At 43.2% G+C, this 16,396-nt stretch overlaps 1 protein-coding gene across 1 annotated transcript in view; it reads right to left on the bottom strand.

Moving 5' to 3' along the window:
* Positions 1-8,717: 8,717 nt before the first annotated feature.
* The window catches only part of LOC116508492 (autism susceptibility gene 2 protein-like), a 45,708-nt gene continuing 38,029 nt past the window's right edge, over positions 8,718-16,396 (bottom strand). Inside the window, exon 11 of the mRNA XM_032217137.1 lies at positions 8,718-12,770. Coding sequence (XP_032073028.1) covers positions 11,534-12,770 — 1,237 coding nt within the window. The 3' untranslated portion in view covers positions 8,718-11,533. The remainder of the gene's footprint in view (positions 12,771-16,396) is intronic.

The raw sequence follows: 16,396 nt of genomic DNA, 5'->3' as shown, positions 1-16,396 counted from the left end.
TTTGACAAGCCTCCTTTGCTTCCTATCTTGCCTTCTGGGGCTTTGGAGAATAAGTCAACTCCTCTTGTGATGGACCCACAAGTACTAGAAGACAATTATCATGTCTTCCAGTACATGATGAATCTTCAATATGCTTGATATACCTAGCTTCCTTACCCATTCATTATAAAGTTTAGCCTCTAGTCCCTGTTGGAAGAAATGTCCATTTAGGTTCAGTTCCTAGTGGGAAGAAAGTGTTAGAATATTCATGACCGGGAGAGACATGGGAACAAGGTCAGCCAATGTATAGGCATGGCAACTGGGTCAGCCAATGAGAACTATTTGGTGACCGAGAGCCATACAAGACGGCTGGGAGCCTGGGCGTGGCTTACGCTTAGGTTAACTGCCCTGTATAGAGGAGATTCTCTTTGTCGGTTCACCGACAAATGCCCGCTCGACAAAAGCGCGCCGACAAAACCGCTGGGAAAAAAACGCGAGTTCAAAATCACACCGACGAATGAGTGCAGAAGTGCGCCAACAACAGCGCGCCGAGAGAAGTGCGCTCTAACCCTAACCCTAACCCTAACCCTAACCCTTCCCTAACCCTTGACGTAACTGTAATCGCGCTTCTGTCGGTGCTCTTTTGTCGACGCGCCTTTGTGGGCGCACTGTCAACGTCACGGTTTTATCGCCATGATTTTGTCGCGTGCGCTGTTGTCAGGTGCGCATTTGTCGGGTCACGCTCTTTGTCTATATTGAGTCTGCTGCTCTGAGAAGGAAACTTACGCAGTCTCTCTGGGCTTGTCTGCTAAAATGAAACTAACTGCTTGTGTTTGCCTGTAACTCTCCTGCCTTGTGTTTACTTGGAAGAGACACCTGTTGGTATTGTACATTAATTCATCTATTCTTAGGTATATAAAGAAGTTAATGAATCCAGCTGCATCAGTTATCTGTGTGGGCTTTCTGGATTTGATTTTTCTGCAACAAACTTTGACAGAAAGACACAGGAAACATGGAGACTGCTTGGAAAGGTGGTTTTAATGGTGGGCAGGATCACATGGATTGAGGTCCTGGGCAAAAAAAAAGGGAAGGGATGCTGAGACTGCCTGGGTTTTATGCCCTCTCTGGCCTTTTAAATTTGAGCTTGTATTCTGATTGGTTGTCAGACTCCCATGAGGCCATGCAGGGATAGCTTTGTAGATTGTTTATGAATCCCAATCTTGGTTGACTCTTGCTGGGTGATGATGCAATGAAAGGGCTTTGGACAATTCTTACTATGGCTCTGTCTGAAGGAGATAGATCTTTGTTATGTAAAATAGACTGTCCCGGGCCTTGACAAAGGGGGGGGGGAGTGAGTTTCTGCCTCCCTTTTAGGAGAAATATTCTGTCCTTTTAATATTTCCTAAAATATCTCATTTTCCTAGGAGAGGAGTGGGTGCTAACTTCCTGCAGTCCCTCCTGCTAAACAGGGGGGGAAAATCAGTCTGGAAAATAGCATTGTGTAAATGATTGATTGATTGATTTAAATGCCTTTGTAAGCTGTTCTAGGCAAATGTGTTTCCAGACAGCAGCCTACAAATGATAAAACAAAAAGTGCAAAAACATAGACATACATATAATGTATATTTTCTTTAAAAGCAAATCCACCCCCCCTCCCCCAATCATCGTTGTTGCTTTTCTCTGCCCTCTTTTTAGAATCTCAGCATCTTTTTTTGTGTCATGGCAACCAGAACTGGATGTAGTATTACAAGTGTGGCCTCACTAGTGCTGTATAATGCATATATTTAAAATATAAATATATAGAACAAGACAGTCTGCTCTGCTGGGAAGACCTCTCTCTCTACCTTGTCCATTGTTGAGAATTTCCTTGAGGGCCTTTATTGAGCCATGATGTGTTCCAGAGCAGATGTACAACAAAAACCAAGAGCGTGAAGAAATAGCATCCTCAAAGGTGCAAAGAACGGGATTCGAATGTAGTTTACAAAAAAAATATCTCAGGAACAGAAAATTGCTTGAACTGCAGCAAAGTTTTCTTCTCTGGACATTTTTTTTGTTCATCTAGCGCCACCTAATGGCTATAGGATTATTTAGCAACATCTCTTTCTCAATAACAGGGAAAGAAAACCAAACAGAAACACAAAGTACATTTATAGTACAGTCAACGGGATGGAGTACAGTCAACGGGATGGAATAGCTCCCTGCAGCTTCCTGCCCATCCCCACTTTGTCAATGGGCCATTAAGAAGGCCAAGCTAGTCCACTTTACATAATAAAGACTTCTCCATTTCAGCTCCAGGGGGATGGGATTAAAAGCATGATAATAGTACAGTCAACGGGATGGAGTCCAACTTAAGAGTCCAACTTAGAGCAGTTCCGTGGAAACCTATGGAACATTGATGAAAGAAATGTCCTTCTGGGTTCGGCTCCAAGTGGGGGAAAAGACATTGGAGACATGGAGGCTGCTTGGAAAGATGGTTTTAATGGTGGTCAGGACCACATGGCTTGAGCCCTGAACAGAAAAGGTGATCACATGCTTCAATGTTGGCGGAGAAGAGAAGGGAAGGGAGGCTGAGAGGCTGAGTCCCTGGTTTTATGCCCTCTCTGGCCTTTGATCTTGAGCTTGAATTCTGATTGGTTGTCAGACTCCCATGGGCCCATGCAGGGGCAACTCTCTAGGCTGCATTTTGAATCCAAGTTTGGTTGAGTTCTCAGATGCCATGTGGTCAGTTGAGTTAAGGGCCAATATTATCATGCTTTTAATCCTATCCCCCTGGAGCTGAAATGGAGAAGTCTTTATTATGTAAAGTGGACTGGCTTGACCTTCTTAATGGCCCATTGACAAAGTGGGGATGGGCAGGAAGCTGCAGAGAGCTATTAGCAATAGCAATAGCAGTTAGACTTATATACCGCTTCATAGGGCTCTCAGCCCTCTCTAAGCGGTTTACAGAGTCAGCATATTGGGTCCTCATTTTACCCACCTCGGAAGGATGGAAGGCTGAGTCAACCTTGAGCCGGTGAGATTTGAACCGCCGAACTGCAGTTAGCAGTCAGCTGCCGTACTGCACTCTACCCACTGCGCCACCTCGGCTCTTCTGTCTTTTAAAACATGTTTCTTTCTTTTCACATCCAGATAAATATTCTGCCTTTTCAATATTTCCTAGGATATTTCATTTTTCTGGGAGAGGGCTGGATGATAACTTCCTACAACATGATGTATCATGTAAATGAAGACTTGATCATCCAGGCCAAAAGCATCCAAAAAAGCTTAAATCATGACAACTGGATCAAAGTTTATTAAAACTGAGAGGTTTTGTTACTCAGCCAAGTAACTTCTTCAGTCAAAATGGAAATCTTGGGTAGGCAGAGTGTCAGAGAATTGTCATACAGACTCTTGCCATACAGACTGCAATGATAATTTACAGTTTTCATGGCTAAGAATACAGGATCAGGATTTTTCTGAGGAAAGCCTAGAACAGTGATGGCTAAGCTTTTTTGGCTCGGGTGCCCAAAAGCACATGCGCGCATGTGGCCACACCCATAATTCAATTGCCCCCATGCGCCCCCCCATGCATGTGCGCACAAGCCCCCCCCCCAGTTTGGGCCTAGTAGGCCACACTGAAGCCTCCGAAAGTCAGAAAAGGTCCTCAGAGATGGCTCAGTGTCCCACCTGTGGCACGCGGGCCATAGGGTCACTATCACAGGCCTAGAAGTTTGCAGAATTTCTAGTGTTTTTACTAAAATTATGTGTGTTTCTTGCAAATAAAATAAAATAAAATGGCATTCATAACTTTCAGCAACTGCACCATAGAGATTTGATGGCATGGCTGAAGGATCTTGCAAGACAATAAATGCAGAGTGACTAGGAAGGAATCAGAGGATTTGAAATTCCCCATTGTCTTGATGTAAACAAATATTTTTTTTTTCATTCTTTTCCTCTTCCTTCTCCTTTTTCTATGAATAGAATAGAATAGAATAGAATGGAATAGAATAGAATATCTGGGCTGTAAAACTACAGAAAATTGCTATATGACCGAAAAGTGATATAGAAAACTGGCCATTGTTGCAGCTCATATTCTTTCTTTCTTTCTTTCTTTCTTTCTTTCTTTCTTTCTTTCTTTCTTTCTTTCTTTCTTTCTTTCTTTCTTTCTTTCTTTCTTTCTTTCTTTCTTTCCCTCCCCTTTCTTTCCCTCCCCTTCCCCCCTCCTCCTCCTCCTCCTCCTCCTCCTCCCCTTCTCCTCCTCCCCCCTCCTCCTCCTCCTCTCCTCCTTAAAATATATGTGAGCATGTGGACGCAGAGTAATGTGAAGATTTGTATTTGGTAATTTGTATGTCTTCTATCTCTTCCCTAACACAACATCTTTGCTTTTTTGGACATAAAAATCTTTGCTGTGCTGCCACCTACTGGCGTATCAATACAATTGCTCTCCTAACAATAAAACTCCTCTCCTGCGGGCAACTCTAGTCCAAAACTTTGGATGTGGGTCTGTTTGGGACAGTGGTTGGTTCCTACCAGTTCAGCCAAACCGGAAGTAGTTTGGCGGCCTGGGTTGTTGGAACCGGCAGTGACCCAGGCCTGTCACACCCCTGAACCAGTTCTCTGCGCCATCTTGTTTTTTGCTTCTGCGCACGCACAGAACATTTTTCTTTTGCAGTGTATGTGTATGCACGTCAGGGGTGGGTTCCTGCCAGTTCTAACCTCTTCTATAGAAGAGGTTCCACAAATCTACAGTGCCGTTTAGAACCGGTTCCAGCTCCTTCCCCCCACCCGTCTGCACATCATCAAGATGAAGAGCGAGAGGAAGAATTCTGGGAGTTGAAGTCCACAAGTCTTAAAGCTGTCAGGTTTGAACACCCCTGGGGTTTTTCCTAAAGGGTTAGGGGTGCAAGGGTCTTGTAACCTGACAGCATTAAGACTTGCATGCTTCAAATGCCAGTTTCTGAGCCAACATTTTGAGCTAAGCAAGAGCATTGTTAAGTGAGTTTCACCACATTTTACAAGTTGGTTACGCCCACCCAGTCACATGACTGCCAAGCCACTCCCACTCGGTCACATGGCCAGCAAGGCACTCCCACAAAGCAGGCCACACCTACAAAAGAGGTTTTAATTTTTTTTTGAAACCCACCACTGATGTACGTGCAGTGCGCATGAAGCCCGTGCATAGTGCATCCATGAGCAAACTGGCAGTAGTGACTGCCAGAACCCACCCCTGGCTTGGGAGACTGTTGTCTTGTCTCTAGCAGAGGTTCTGACAACATTAATATTCTTGGATTGATATTTAAATTGAAACTCTAATGCATCCTCTCACTTCCCAATCCCCATGCAGCCCACTTTGAAAACAGCATACAGGAAATCAAAGATTTGGGGAAAGTGTATTATTTAGGGGGAATGATATGCAAGATTGTAGCAAATAGATATCAATGTTTACAAGAATTGGCCCAACTAATTCAATCTTCCTGGAAGATACACCTGGTGATCTGAAGGCTCAGAGACAATGTCTTTCTACAGCAGTGCAAGTCCTCTGGAGTGGCAACACCTGTTGTTCGACATTTGAGTTTCTTAGTTTTGATGAGTTTTAAATGTACGCTGGGCATTTTAAATGGTGTGCATTTTCTGTTAAATTGCCAAGAGCTTGTGGCACTATTGAAATATTATGATAGATGATAGATAAGACAGACAGACAGGGGCTAAAGAGCTGTTGCCCCCGTCTTGAATGGTATGACTGTCGTGTGTTTTTAAATTATGTATTGTTATGTTTTTGTCTTTATTTTCTGTCTGTACCCCCCTTCCCTGATTTGAATTGTGAGCCGCCCTGAGTCCCCTTCAGGGAAAAAGGGCAGCATATAAATATAATAAAATCAAATCAAATCAATATAAACTATATTGCCAAAAGTATTCGCTCACCTGCCTTTACTCGGATATGAACTTACGGTAAGGGACATCCCATTCCTAATCCATAGGGTTCAATATGACGTCGGTCCATCCTTTGCAGCTATAACAGCTTCAACTCTTCCGGGAAGGCTGTCCACAAGGTTTAGGAGTGTGTTTATGGGAGTTTTTGACCATTCTTCCAGAAGTGCATTTGTGAGGTCACACACTGATGTTGGACGAGTTTACGTGGCCTATCACTTCATGGCTAAGTTGCTGTCGTTCCCAAACACTTCCACGTTCTTATAATACAGCTGACAGTTGACTGTGAAATATTTAGGAGCGAGGGAATTTCACGACTGGATTTGTTGCACAGGTGGCATCCTATCACAGTTCCACGCTGGAATTCACTGAGCTCCTGAGAGCGACCCATTCTTTCACCAATGTTTGTAAAAACAGTCTGCATGCCTAGGTACTTGATTTTATACCCCTGTGGCCATGGAAGTGATTGGAACACCTGATTCTGATTATTTGGATGGCTGAGCGAATACTTTTGGCAATATAGTGTAGATGAAAGATATAGCTATAGACAGACAGACAAATGATATAGCTGGATGGATGTATAGACAGACAGACAGATGATATAGATATAGATGGATGGATAGATTGATAGATAGCAATAGCATTTATATACTGCTTCAGAGTGCTTCACAGTCCTCTCTAAGCAGTTTGCAGAGTCAGCCTATTGCCCCCAACCATGTGGGTCCTCATTTTACCGACCTCAGAACGATGGAAGGCTAGTCATCCTTAAGCTGGTGAGAACCAAACTGCAGAATTGCTGATAGTCAGTGGAATTTCTTTCTGGAATTACTGCATTTTAAACATTGTGCCACCACGGCTATATAGAAAGCTAGATAGGTAGGTGATATAGATGATAAATAACAAATGATAGAGATACATAGAAAGATAAGCTCCTGCCATAAACGTTGTCCTGCCGTAGGTATAAGGTAAAGGTTCCCCCCGAACATATGTGCTAGTCGTTCTCAACTCTAGGGAACGGTGCTCAGCTCTGTTTCAAAGCCGAAGAGCCAGCGCTGTCCAAATACGTCTTTGGTCATGTGGCCAGCATGACTAAACACTGAAGGATCACGGAACGCTGTTACCTTCCCACCAAAGGTGGTCCCTATATTTCTACTTGCATTTTTTATGTGCTTTTGAACTGCTAGGTTGGCAGAAACTGGGACAAGTAACAGGAGCTCACTCCGTTACACGGCGCTAGGGATTCGAACCGTTGAACTGCCGACCTTTCTGATCCACAAACTCAGCATCTTAGCTACTGAGCCACTGCGTCCCTTGCTTGACGAGCTCCTGCCAAATTCTTGTCTTCTGAACTGTTTCCCACCAAACAAAGAATGCCTACCAGTTTAGTTCACATTTTTTAATAACATGGCACAGATTTTACATTACACAAGGCTTTGCTCATGAGGAAACATGCTGTGGATTGAATGTCGCTTCAGAGTTGTTGATTTTCTTTTTTCACATAAGATTTAGAAAGGACTTTATTACATACAGGAGAAACAGCAAAAAAAAAAAAAGATTTGTATATAACAATATTTGTATACAATACTGAAAGCTATCACTACAGTGCCAGTGTACATATTTTTCAGGATTCTCTCTTTTTTTTGCTTTCTTTTGTCTTGTTCTTAGAAAAAACACTGCACAACATCTGGAGTTCACAAAATCTGAAGTTCACAACTAAAACTTTTTAGTTGACTACTAAAATAGATTTTTGATCATTAGAAACAGCGGTCTGTAATAGACTTTTTTTTCTTTTTGTCAAAACAGGAGAAACAATTTGAGATATCACTTTAACACTAGAAGACCAAAGGAACTATTTTCTTTTAATCCCATACACATATTTTTACAGATTATTAGGAGGCAAGGTATTGTACGCTTTCTGATAAAGTCATATTCTCTCCAAAGTATTTCAAAACAGAACTCAGCATTTAAAATCAAGACATTTAGGAAAACAGAATTATGGAACATGTGAAAACAATTTCTACTTAAGGAGAAAAAATGGACACTTGTGATTTCCTTTTGCCTGTGGTCGATGCTAAAATAATTAAGAAACCAACGTCAAACAATTCATGACGGCAACCGTTTTCAGTTGCAAACAACATTACAAAATTTTGAGTCCAGGTAATCCTCGACTTAACAACCACAAATTGAGCCCAACATTTCTGTTGCCAAGCAAGACAGTTGAGTGAGTTTTGCCCCACTTTACGACCTTTCTTGTCACAGTTGTTAAGTGAAACACTGCAGATAATTAAGGTAGTAACACAGTCGTTAAGCCAATCTGCCATCCCCATTGACTTTCCTTGTCAGAAGGTTGCAAAAAGGGGACACCGCAACCGTCGTAAATAGGAATCAGTTGCTAAGCATCCGAATTTTGATCGTATGACTATGAAGATACTGCAATGGTTGTTAAGTGTGGAAAAATGATCGTAAGCCACTTTTCTCAGTGCCGCTGTAACTTTGAATGGTCACCAAACAAATAGTTGTAAGTTGAGGACTACCTATAATGGCATGCACGCACCTAAAATCAGCAGGATATTCTTTTTTAAATGGCCAAAATCTCACGGGAGCACCAATTCCAAGCAATTTTAGGATTCTTAAGACATAAACCCCCACACACATTTTCTAAGGCTGCAGTCTTCTCACCTGAAAATGCATGAAATCTCAAATGAGATGACGGACACCTCCTAGACCAGTGTTTCTCAACCTTGGCTACTTGAAGATGTCTGGACTTCAACTCCCAGAATATCCCAGCCAGCATTCGCTGGCTGGGGAATTCTGGGAGTTGAAGTCCGGACATCTTCAAGTTGCCAAGATTGAGAAACACTGTCCTAGACTGTCCGACTGCATGAAAGTTAAGCCTTTTCTCACTTCTGGAATATGCACGGTGCTCCTGTGAGTTTCTAGAGGAAGTTACAGACAACCTAGTGCCATGGCCCTCTTGCGCTCAACCCTACAATGATGGGACGGTGGGAAAATATTAACGTAAGTGTACTGTCTTACCAAAGCTTCTGAAGAGCTAAGAGCAGACCTTCGCCTAGTCAAAAGTGCATCCTTACAACAAGGATTATGCCCATGTTAATGGATGTTCGATTGGTGTCTGAATGTGGGGAAAGGGTTAAGAAAATCGGTACCCCATTCCAAAATCGGTGATTCTTTTTTCCCAAATGGCAAAGATATCCACGTTCCAGGTTGCTAGTCCATACAGCACCAGAGGTATCAGGTTTACAACAGATGGCATTTAGAAAAGTGAAGATTAGTTATAAGGCCCAGCTCACATCATAGAGGCAACATGGTGTACTGCAATTGTTCGGGGCTCCAATTCCTATCAGATCGAACCGATGCCAAAATAATAGAAGATGTTTCTGCAAAATGTCTTGAAGCATCATTCAGGCGCCCTTTGTTTGCAAAGTTTTGGAGGTGGCTAGAACCACTAAGGCAGTGGCCGAGGTCAATCAGTTGCCGACCAGATTTTGGACTACAAACCCCAGCATTCTTCTCTACACAATCCTTCCTTAATTATATAATTAGGTGCAAGAATCTGGAGGCTTTGTTTTTGAGTTTGCACTATATATAAACTCACCAAATGGACTGGATTTTCATAGCATCTTAAAACCACAAAACTAAAAAAAAAAAAAAAATGAACCAAGGTGATCATGAACCACTTTTAGGATGTTGTACAAATATTGTTATTGGGCTTTAACTACTCTGACCTCAAAATCTGGCAGAAGCATGTAACTGCAATGGCATCTGGGAGAGAGGTTAGGAAGTCCAATGGCAGCTGTGTCTGCACGATCGAAGTCGGATCTATTTCTACAGGCATTGCACACAAAAAACCCGAAGTTTAAAAAACATAAGCCGGGCATTCACCATGTCATGACTGCCAATCTTGCTTTTCCTGACCTCCTGGGCAGAATAGTCTGTATAAGTGTCAGTTTTGTTTCCTGACACTCATTTTGTCACTTCGCGCAATCTTTGTTTATACCAGAGGTCTGCAAACTTGGCAACTTTAAGACTTGGGGACTTTAGCTCCTGGAATTCCTCAGCCACTCAACTTTAGAACCTGTGGACTTCATCTTCCAGAATTCCACAGCCAGTCAACTTTAGGACTTCAACTCCCAGAATTCCACAGCCAGTCATGCTGGCTGAGGAATTCTGGGAATTGAAGTCCACAAATCTTAAAAGTTGCCAAGTTTGGAGACCCCTAGTTTACACTCTACATGTTGGATGAAACAAGGATGAACAACTAGGCAAAGTTAGGACAATTAGCTTCATTTGATAAAATTGAAACTAACATTTCAATTGTTAAAAGATTTTTCATTTCTCATTTATTTAATAATGCCTGTAGTTCTTAATTCAAAGTTGTAATTTGGCAGAAAACCTGGAAGGGGGTGGTGGTGAAGCAGATTGTAAGTCCCCTTCTCTTACTCATTCCTCACCCTTTATAAGGCCTAAAGAGAAGGACAGCCCAGGCAATAATGCTGCTGGATTCTTGTGAGTTAAATTCAGAGTTTGCTTGGCTCCTCTAAATGGATTTCAGCAAAACAATAAAAATAAAAATGATCTACTTCTGAGTTTTAAAGTTTGAATCACAGTGACACCGGAATAGCTCTGAAGAGGCTGGATGTCATCTGAACATTGTACAACATTTTTCAAATTGAATAAAGGAAAAGAAACAACAAAATACTAGATAGCAAATGGTTTTTTAAAAAAAACAAAAAACAAGCAACAAACAACAGGTAGGAAAAACAAACAATAGGTGAGATCCAAATTCTATTTGTTGAAGATGAAGATGGTTTGTGTCTTCATCCAAAAGGGATGAGGGATATGTGGGTTTGTTCAGGGAAAGTATGACTTTATGTGTGGTTTGTGTGTGTTGACAAGGCGCCTTTGATTTAAAGAGGCTTTTGTGAAAAACCTCAAAAATTAATTGCATAGCTGAAGGGGTTTAGCTGTCTTATGACATTAGATGCACCGCAGCTCCGCGGTCTTTCGCACAATTAAAAGTCTGCAAAGAGAACAGTTGAAGAAGTAGTAATGCATTATGTTACTTATTCTTTTTTTTTTTTTCCTATGTACATACTTACAAAGTAAAGCTTTCGTCTTACCCATGTTGCATATATGACCCACGAACCCACGAAATAACGTTATTTTCAACAACTCTCTTACCGGGGGGGAGAAAAACATATATAAAATAATAAAATAAAGGAATTCTGCTTTTCTTCATTTCAACCTGGAGAGAATGAAAAGAGAGAGAAAGACAGAAAGGTGGAAAAAGGGACGATTTTGAGGAGGGGGGGGAGATGAAATACTGACTTACATCTTGTTCTGTTAGGAACAGTAAGAAAGAAAGAGCATTTACGTAGAAAATGTGCCAACTTTTGTCTAAAAGGTTCTGAAAACTTTTTTTTTTTCAACATATAATATACAACCCAACCATTTATTATTATTATTTTTTGGAAAAGAAAAACCAAGAAAGGAAAGCAAAAAAACCTTAGTACACCTGGGTATGTACATCTTAATACAGCTGGGTCATTACCAAAGTCCACATTTATTGAGTAAGAAGATCCATTTGTCTAATTGTTCGTCTCTCTTGGATGTCTGTCGGCCATCTTTATCGTGCTTCGATGTCTTTCAGAGTGTGAGAGGGCGGCCTGTCCCGCATTTCTGTCGACAGAGGTGTAGTCCTTCGGGGAGAACCAGGCCGAGGTCCCAAGGTGGAAATGAGAGGGGGAGGAGCACTCAGGGCTGCTGTGGGAGGGGCTTTATTGAGGATGCCGTTCTGAAGTCCTGAAGGGGGGCTGACTCGCGGGTAATGCATACTAGGAAGTCCCGGAGTAAGGAGACTCGGGTGAGCCAAATGACCATCCAGGGCCACGGGGTGCACGGAGTGGAGCCGTACGTGCTCGTAGTCCTCTCTGAGCATGTGCAACCGTTCTCTCTCGTCCAGGTGGGCCCCTCTTTCATGCTCGCGGCGCGGGTCAACCGAAAGCGGGTGATGGTGATGATTATTGTAGTCATGCGGCTCTCGGTCCCTGAACGATCTCTCTGCGTCGTAGAGCCTTGGGGTGGAGAGGCGGTGCAGCGGATCGTTCCTCAGGAGAAACTCCCTGCCCAATGGGTCTCTCCGATGGAGGTCTAAGTCTCTGTAGGGATCCCGTAAGGGGTCCCTCATGGGGTCCCAGTGGAATGAAGGATATGGGAAGCGTTCGGCCCCCGGGATTGGGCTAATGCCCATGAAAGGGGTCATCATGCGAGTCCTATCTAGACCACTGATGGTGTTCATGGGGTGGATGCCAGTGACACCCACAGTCATGGGCATGGACGCTAAAGGGCCTGGATGGACACTGGATGTGGGCATGGACGGTGGCCGCTCAGAGGGCCGGTGTGTTTGTGGTGTTTCCGGAGTAATGTCGTGATCTTCCTTCCTCTCCTCCTTCACTTTGACCTCGCTCGATTTTTTCAGGTTCTCGTAAGCAGGTTCACTCTTCTTCTCAGCATCCCGGCTCGAGTTGCTGCTAGGTCTGGTGCTCTCGGCAACAGGTGTCCTGGTGTAGGGTGAAGGCACCCGAGATGCTTGTTTAGATTCTTCCAGCGCTCTATTATCGTGGGTCACACTCTCCTTGTCTGAAATGTAGTTGTCCTTTGCCTTGTGTTGCTCATCGACGCTGACATCCTTCCGTGATTCTGGGTGATCCCTCTCTCGCTCTTTGGACTTCTCTTTTTCACGAGCTTCTGAGTTCAGGTGGCTCCTAATCTGTTCAACTGAGCTGCGACTGTGTCCAAGGGAACTCACAGAATGGATAGGTGCTGGTGAAGGGTGGCTTGAATGTCTTTTCTCAATAGTCTCCCTAGAAGTGTTAAAAAGCACAAAAATTAATACAGAAGAAAGATTATGGAGATGCTTAAGGCCAAATTTTTGAATATGTCCATGGGTGATTATAACCTGCCTAGTGTGGATAACAAGTACCAGCTCCTAACATTTTTAGATGGTTTGAATTCTGACCGAGGCTTCCCAAGAGCATAAAGCCAACTTCTTGTACTGACAAAAAACCCTTTTATTCGTTTACTATGAATTCTGCTCATTCACATACAGCAAAGTCTTTCAAGGAAGGATTTACAATCACAGATCTTCTCTGGTTTGGAGAGGTAACAGGCTGATATCTGCAGAACTTGGCAAAGTCTCGGAGAGTCACGAATCAATTAAGCAACTAATTGTCTCCTGCAAACTCCACTCCCCTTTCGCTCCTCTTTTATTGCTTCTGGGTGGGGTCATTCATTGTCCACATGTGGCCTTACTCCCAAGTCCACCCCTGTTCTTTAGCTATTCCCTTCATCTGGCAACTCTGTGCACGTGTATACTGAGAACAGGCTGCAGCTGTTCATCTGCCTCACTGATGCCTGACTCTGAAGGCAGCTGATAACTGGCATACGGCTCTGGTCCCCTCTACCTCCAACACAGAGCCCTCATCAGAGCCTTCCCCAGACTCCAGGACTGGCCCATGTTCCTTCCCAACCTCCTCACTGTACGAATCTGCTGCCAGCTGCACAGGCTGCTGGCAGGCCACAAGAGTTTAGCCAAAGATCAGAGCAGGTGAGGATCAGATACCAACACCATCTAGAAGTCTATCTCCCTGCCATTTGTCTATCAAAACAGCCCTCTGCAACCAGGGACCTTCCACCTCATTCACGACCTCAGTTATTTAGAGATAATAAGAGTGTTAATCCAAGAAAACTGGATTGCAGTAGGCCATGGAAGTTGCACTAAAGTCTGGTTTATTTTAGTAGTATTGACACAAGGTGTCAGTTCCGAATGGGGATGCTAACACATACTTGTGTTCCAGACAGAGAACATCCTCACTCAGAATACCTCTATTCCATCAGAAACTCAGATACTTTGGCCACCTAATGAGAAGGGAGGACTCACTGGAAAAGACCCTGATGCTGGGAAAGATAGAAGGCAAAAGAAGAAGATGGCAAAGGATGAGATTATTAGATAGCATCATTGACACCACGAACATGAGTTTGGGCAAACTCCAGAAGACAGTGTCAAATCGCAAAGCATCCCTGGCCTGGTCTCAAGTTGCCATAGGCAAGGGGGATGGGACACTAATGAAGCAGCATGGCAGCCACAAACAGCAGCACATTCCAGGGATATCTTTGTCAAGGGTGTATACCAGGTTACCCGCAGCAGCCAGCGAGCAGTGACCTCTACAGCCCTTGAAAGTGCTCCTTGGAGAAGGTGATTTATGATACAACCTGGAGGTGTGGGGGGGGAGAGAACAGGGTCATAATTAGGCCGTAAATTACATGGGGTCACAGTTGGCTTCACTTGGGTACTTGCCAACATGTTGCTCCTAATAAATAACTGGATTTCTTTTGAAGCTTGGCTTGAGGCTCATGATTTAATTAGGGCATCCGTGGGAACCCTGACAGACAGGGGAGAATAGGGGGACTTGGCGTGCTCTGGTCCATGGGGTCATGAAGAGTCAGACACAGAGACTGAACAACAACAACAACATTTCATCAGACATAATAAATCCAGCCAGTCAGGCATCCTGAAATACCCCTATAGATTTATATGAGTCCCTTGAGATACTTAAAATATACGATTTGGTAGTGGGTCACTATGCGGTAGAACTATGCCCTTTGGGATACTCTTGGAGTTATTTAGAGCCAAAGATCAAACCAGTGTGGATAATGAAATGGTGACATCTTCTCACAAGCATCTTCTTAATTAGACACAAATGACACAAAGAAGGGCAAGAATAGCTTCCAGAAACTTATTTGCTCTTTGGCTTCTGCAAACCTTTGTATTATTATTTAATCTTCAATTCGATTCAGTCTGGGATTGGCAAAAACTTAACAGTTCAGGTCCTAACTAAGGACCTAAGAGCTGTTAAGGTAACATGTAAGTATATAGGCAGTTTAGTATACAGAGTGTTTTGTTTTTCAAAGTCAGAATACTCAGGTCCAATAAATTTAACATTTCCATGTAACTAGGAAGCCCTCGGGGTATTGCTCTAATCCAGGGGTGTCAAACTGGTGGCCTGCAGGCTGGATGCATCATGTACAGGCCATCCCCGCCCCAGCTCCACAAAGGGGGAAAACGTTGTGAAACATCACATGACAGCCACGGAGTTTGACACCGTGCTCTAGTCTAAGGGCTCATATTACTATTGGTACAACCAGGGGCAGGCTTCAAAAAATTTAGCAAGGGGTTTTCTGTCCAGTTGCTGGGTAGGTGTGGCCATGATGGGTGTGATTTATTGGGCCTCCTGCACCACGTGTGTGTGTGTGTGTGTGTGTGTGTCCTCCTTGGGCTCTGGAGGCTTTCATTGAGCCTCCAGGAGGGCAAAAACAGCCTCAGCAGGCTCCAGAGGTAGGCCCATTTTTTGCCCTCCCTGCACTTACCTGCAATCAAAACGGGCCGTGTGGGGACTCCTGGGAGGGGTGGGTTGGGTGGGGCCAGCCAGGAGTGGGATTTGGGGGTTCTCCAAACTGCACAGAATCATAGCTAGAGGTTCTCCCGATGCCCTGCAAACCCCCAGCAGCCCATCCCTGGGTACAACCATTTATTTCTTCCTCCACAATCACTCAGCTCCAATTTGTAAATCACGATATTTCATTATTTTTTCAAGCTGTTTCTCTTCGATTCCTGCATCATCTGGAATTGCAATATCAATGAACCAGACTTTTTTCTTTTCCATAATAGTGATGTCAGGCGTGCTATGGGTCAGATATCTGTATATCTTATTATTGTTGTTGTTTTAAATGATTAGACTCTAGTGGATTTTTTTACCATTTAATTCTTGTGACCTTCTTCATTTCTACAATTGGTTTCAAAACTCACCAAACTTCTTTCTACCCTTTGCCAGATAATACCAAATAGGAAATAAATTGCCTGGCAAGATGCTACACAAACTATTCTGCCATCCATCTACCTGTCCATCCAGTTTTATGGTCAAAGGCTAAGAGAAGGTGGTGGTGGGGAACTAAAGAAGGAATTAATGTACTAGAAGGAAAAAGATTAGTGGTGAAACTTAAATACCGTTCTATGTTTACACGAAGATAACTAAACAGACCCTTTAAGCTTAAACATGATTCAAATCCAGTATCTTCTAACAGCAACAACTGAGCAGAATCATTCCTAGAAAGTGAAATAAATTGATCCATCAGTAAAAAATGCACAAGCTCTTATCCTTCAGGCCAAACCATGTAAGGAGATGAAATATTGAGAGCATGGGCACAGTTTAAGGGGAATACCCAAGAAATCAGATGGTCTTGTAGGCCTCATCTGAATATGGAAAGGTTGCTGAATTGAACTGAATTGAACAGCACAACTGAACTTAAAATGTTATGTCATCGAAAAGCTATGACCACTTTTGCCATTCCAGGGATGTTTGGCTGCCAGTTAGTTTCCAGGTATAATTTGAGGTGTCTTTAGGAAAGATTTAGGATAATGTGTTGTGGCTGC

This window comes from Thamnophis elegans, chromosome 4 (assembly GCF_009769535.1).
Source record: "Thamnophis elegans isolate rThaEle1 chromosome 4, rThaEle1.pri, whole genome shotgun sequence".
NCBI lineage: Eukaryota > Metazoa > Chordata > Lepidosauria > Squamata > Colubridae > Thamnophis > Thamnophis elegans.
Note: the sequence above shows the minus strand (reverse complement) of the source record. Positions and strands in the feature narration are given on the sequence as shown.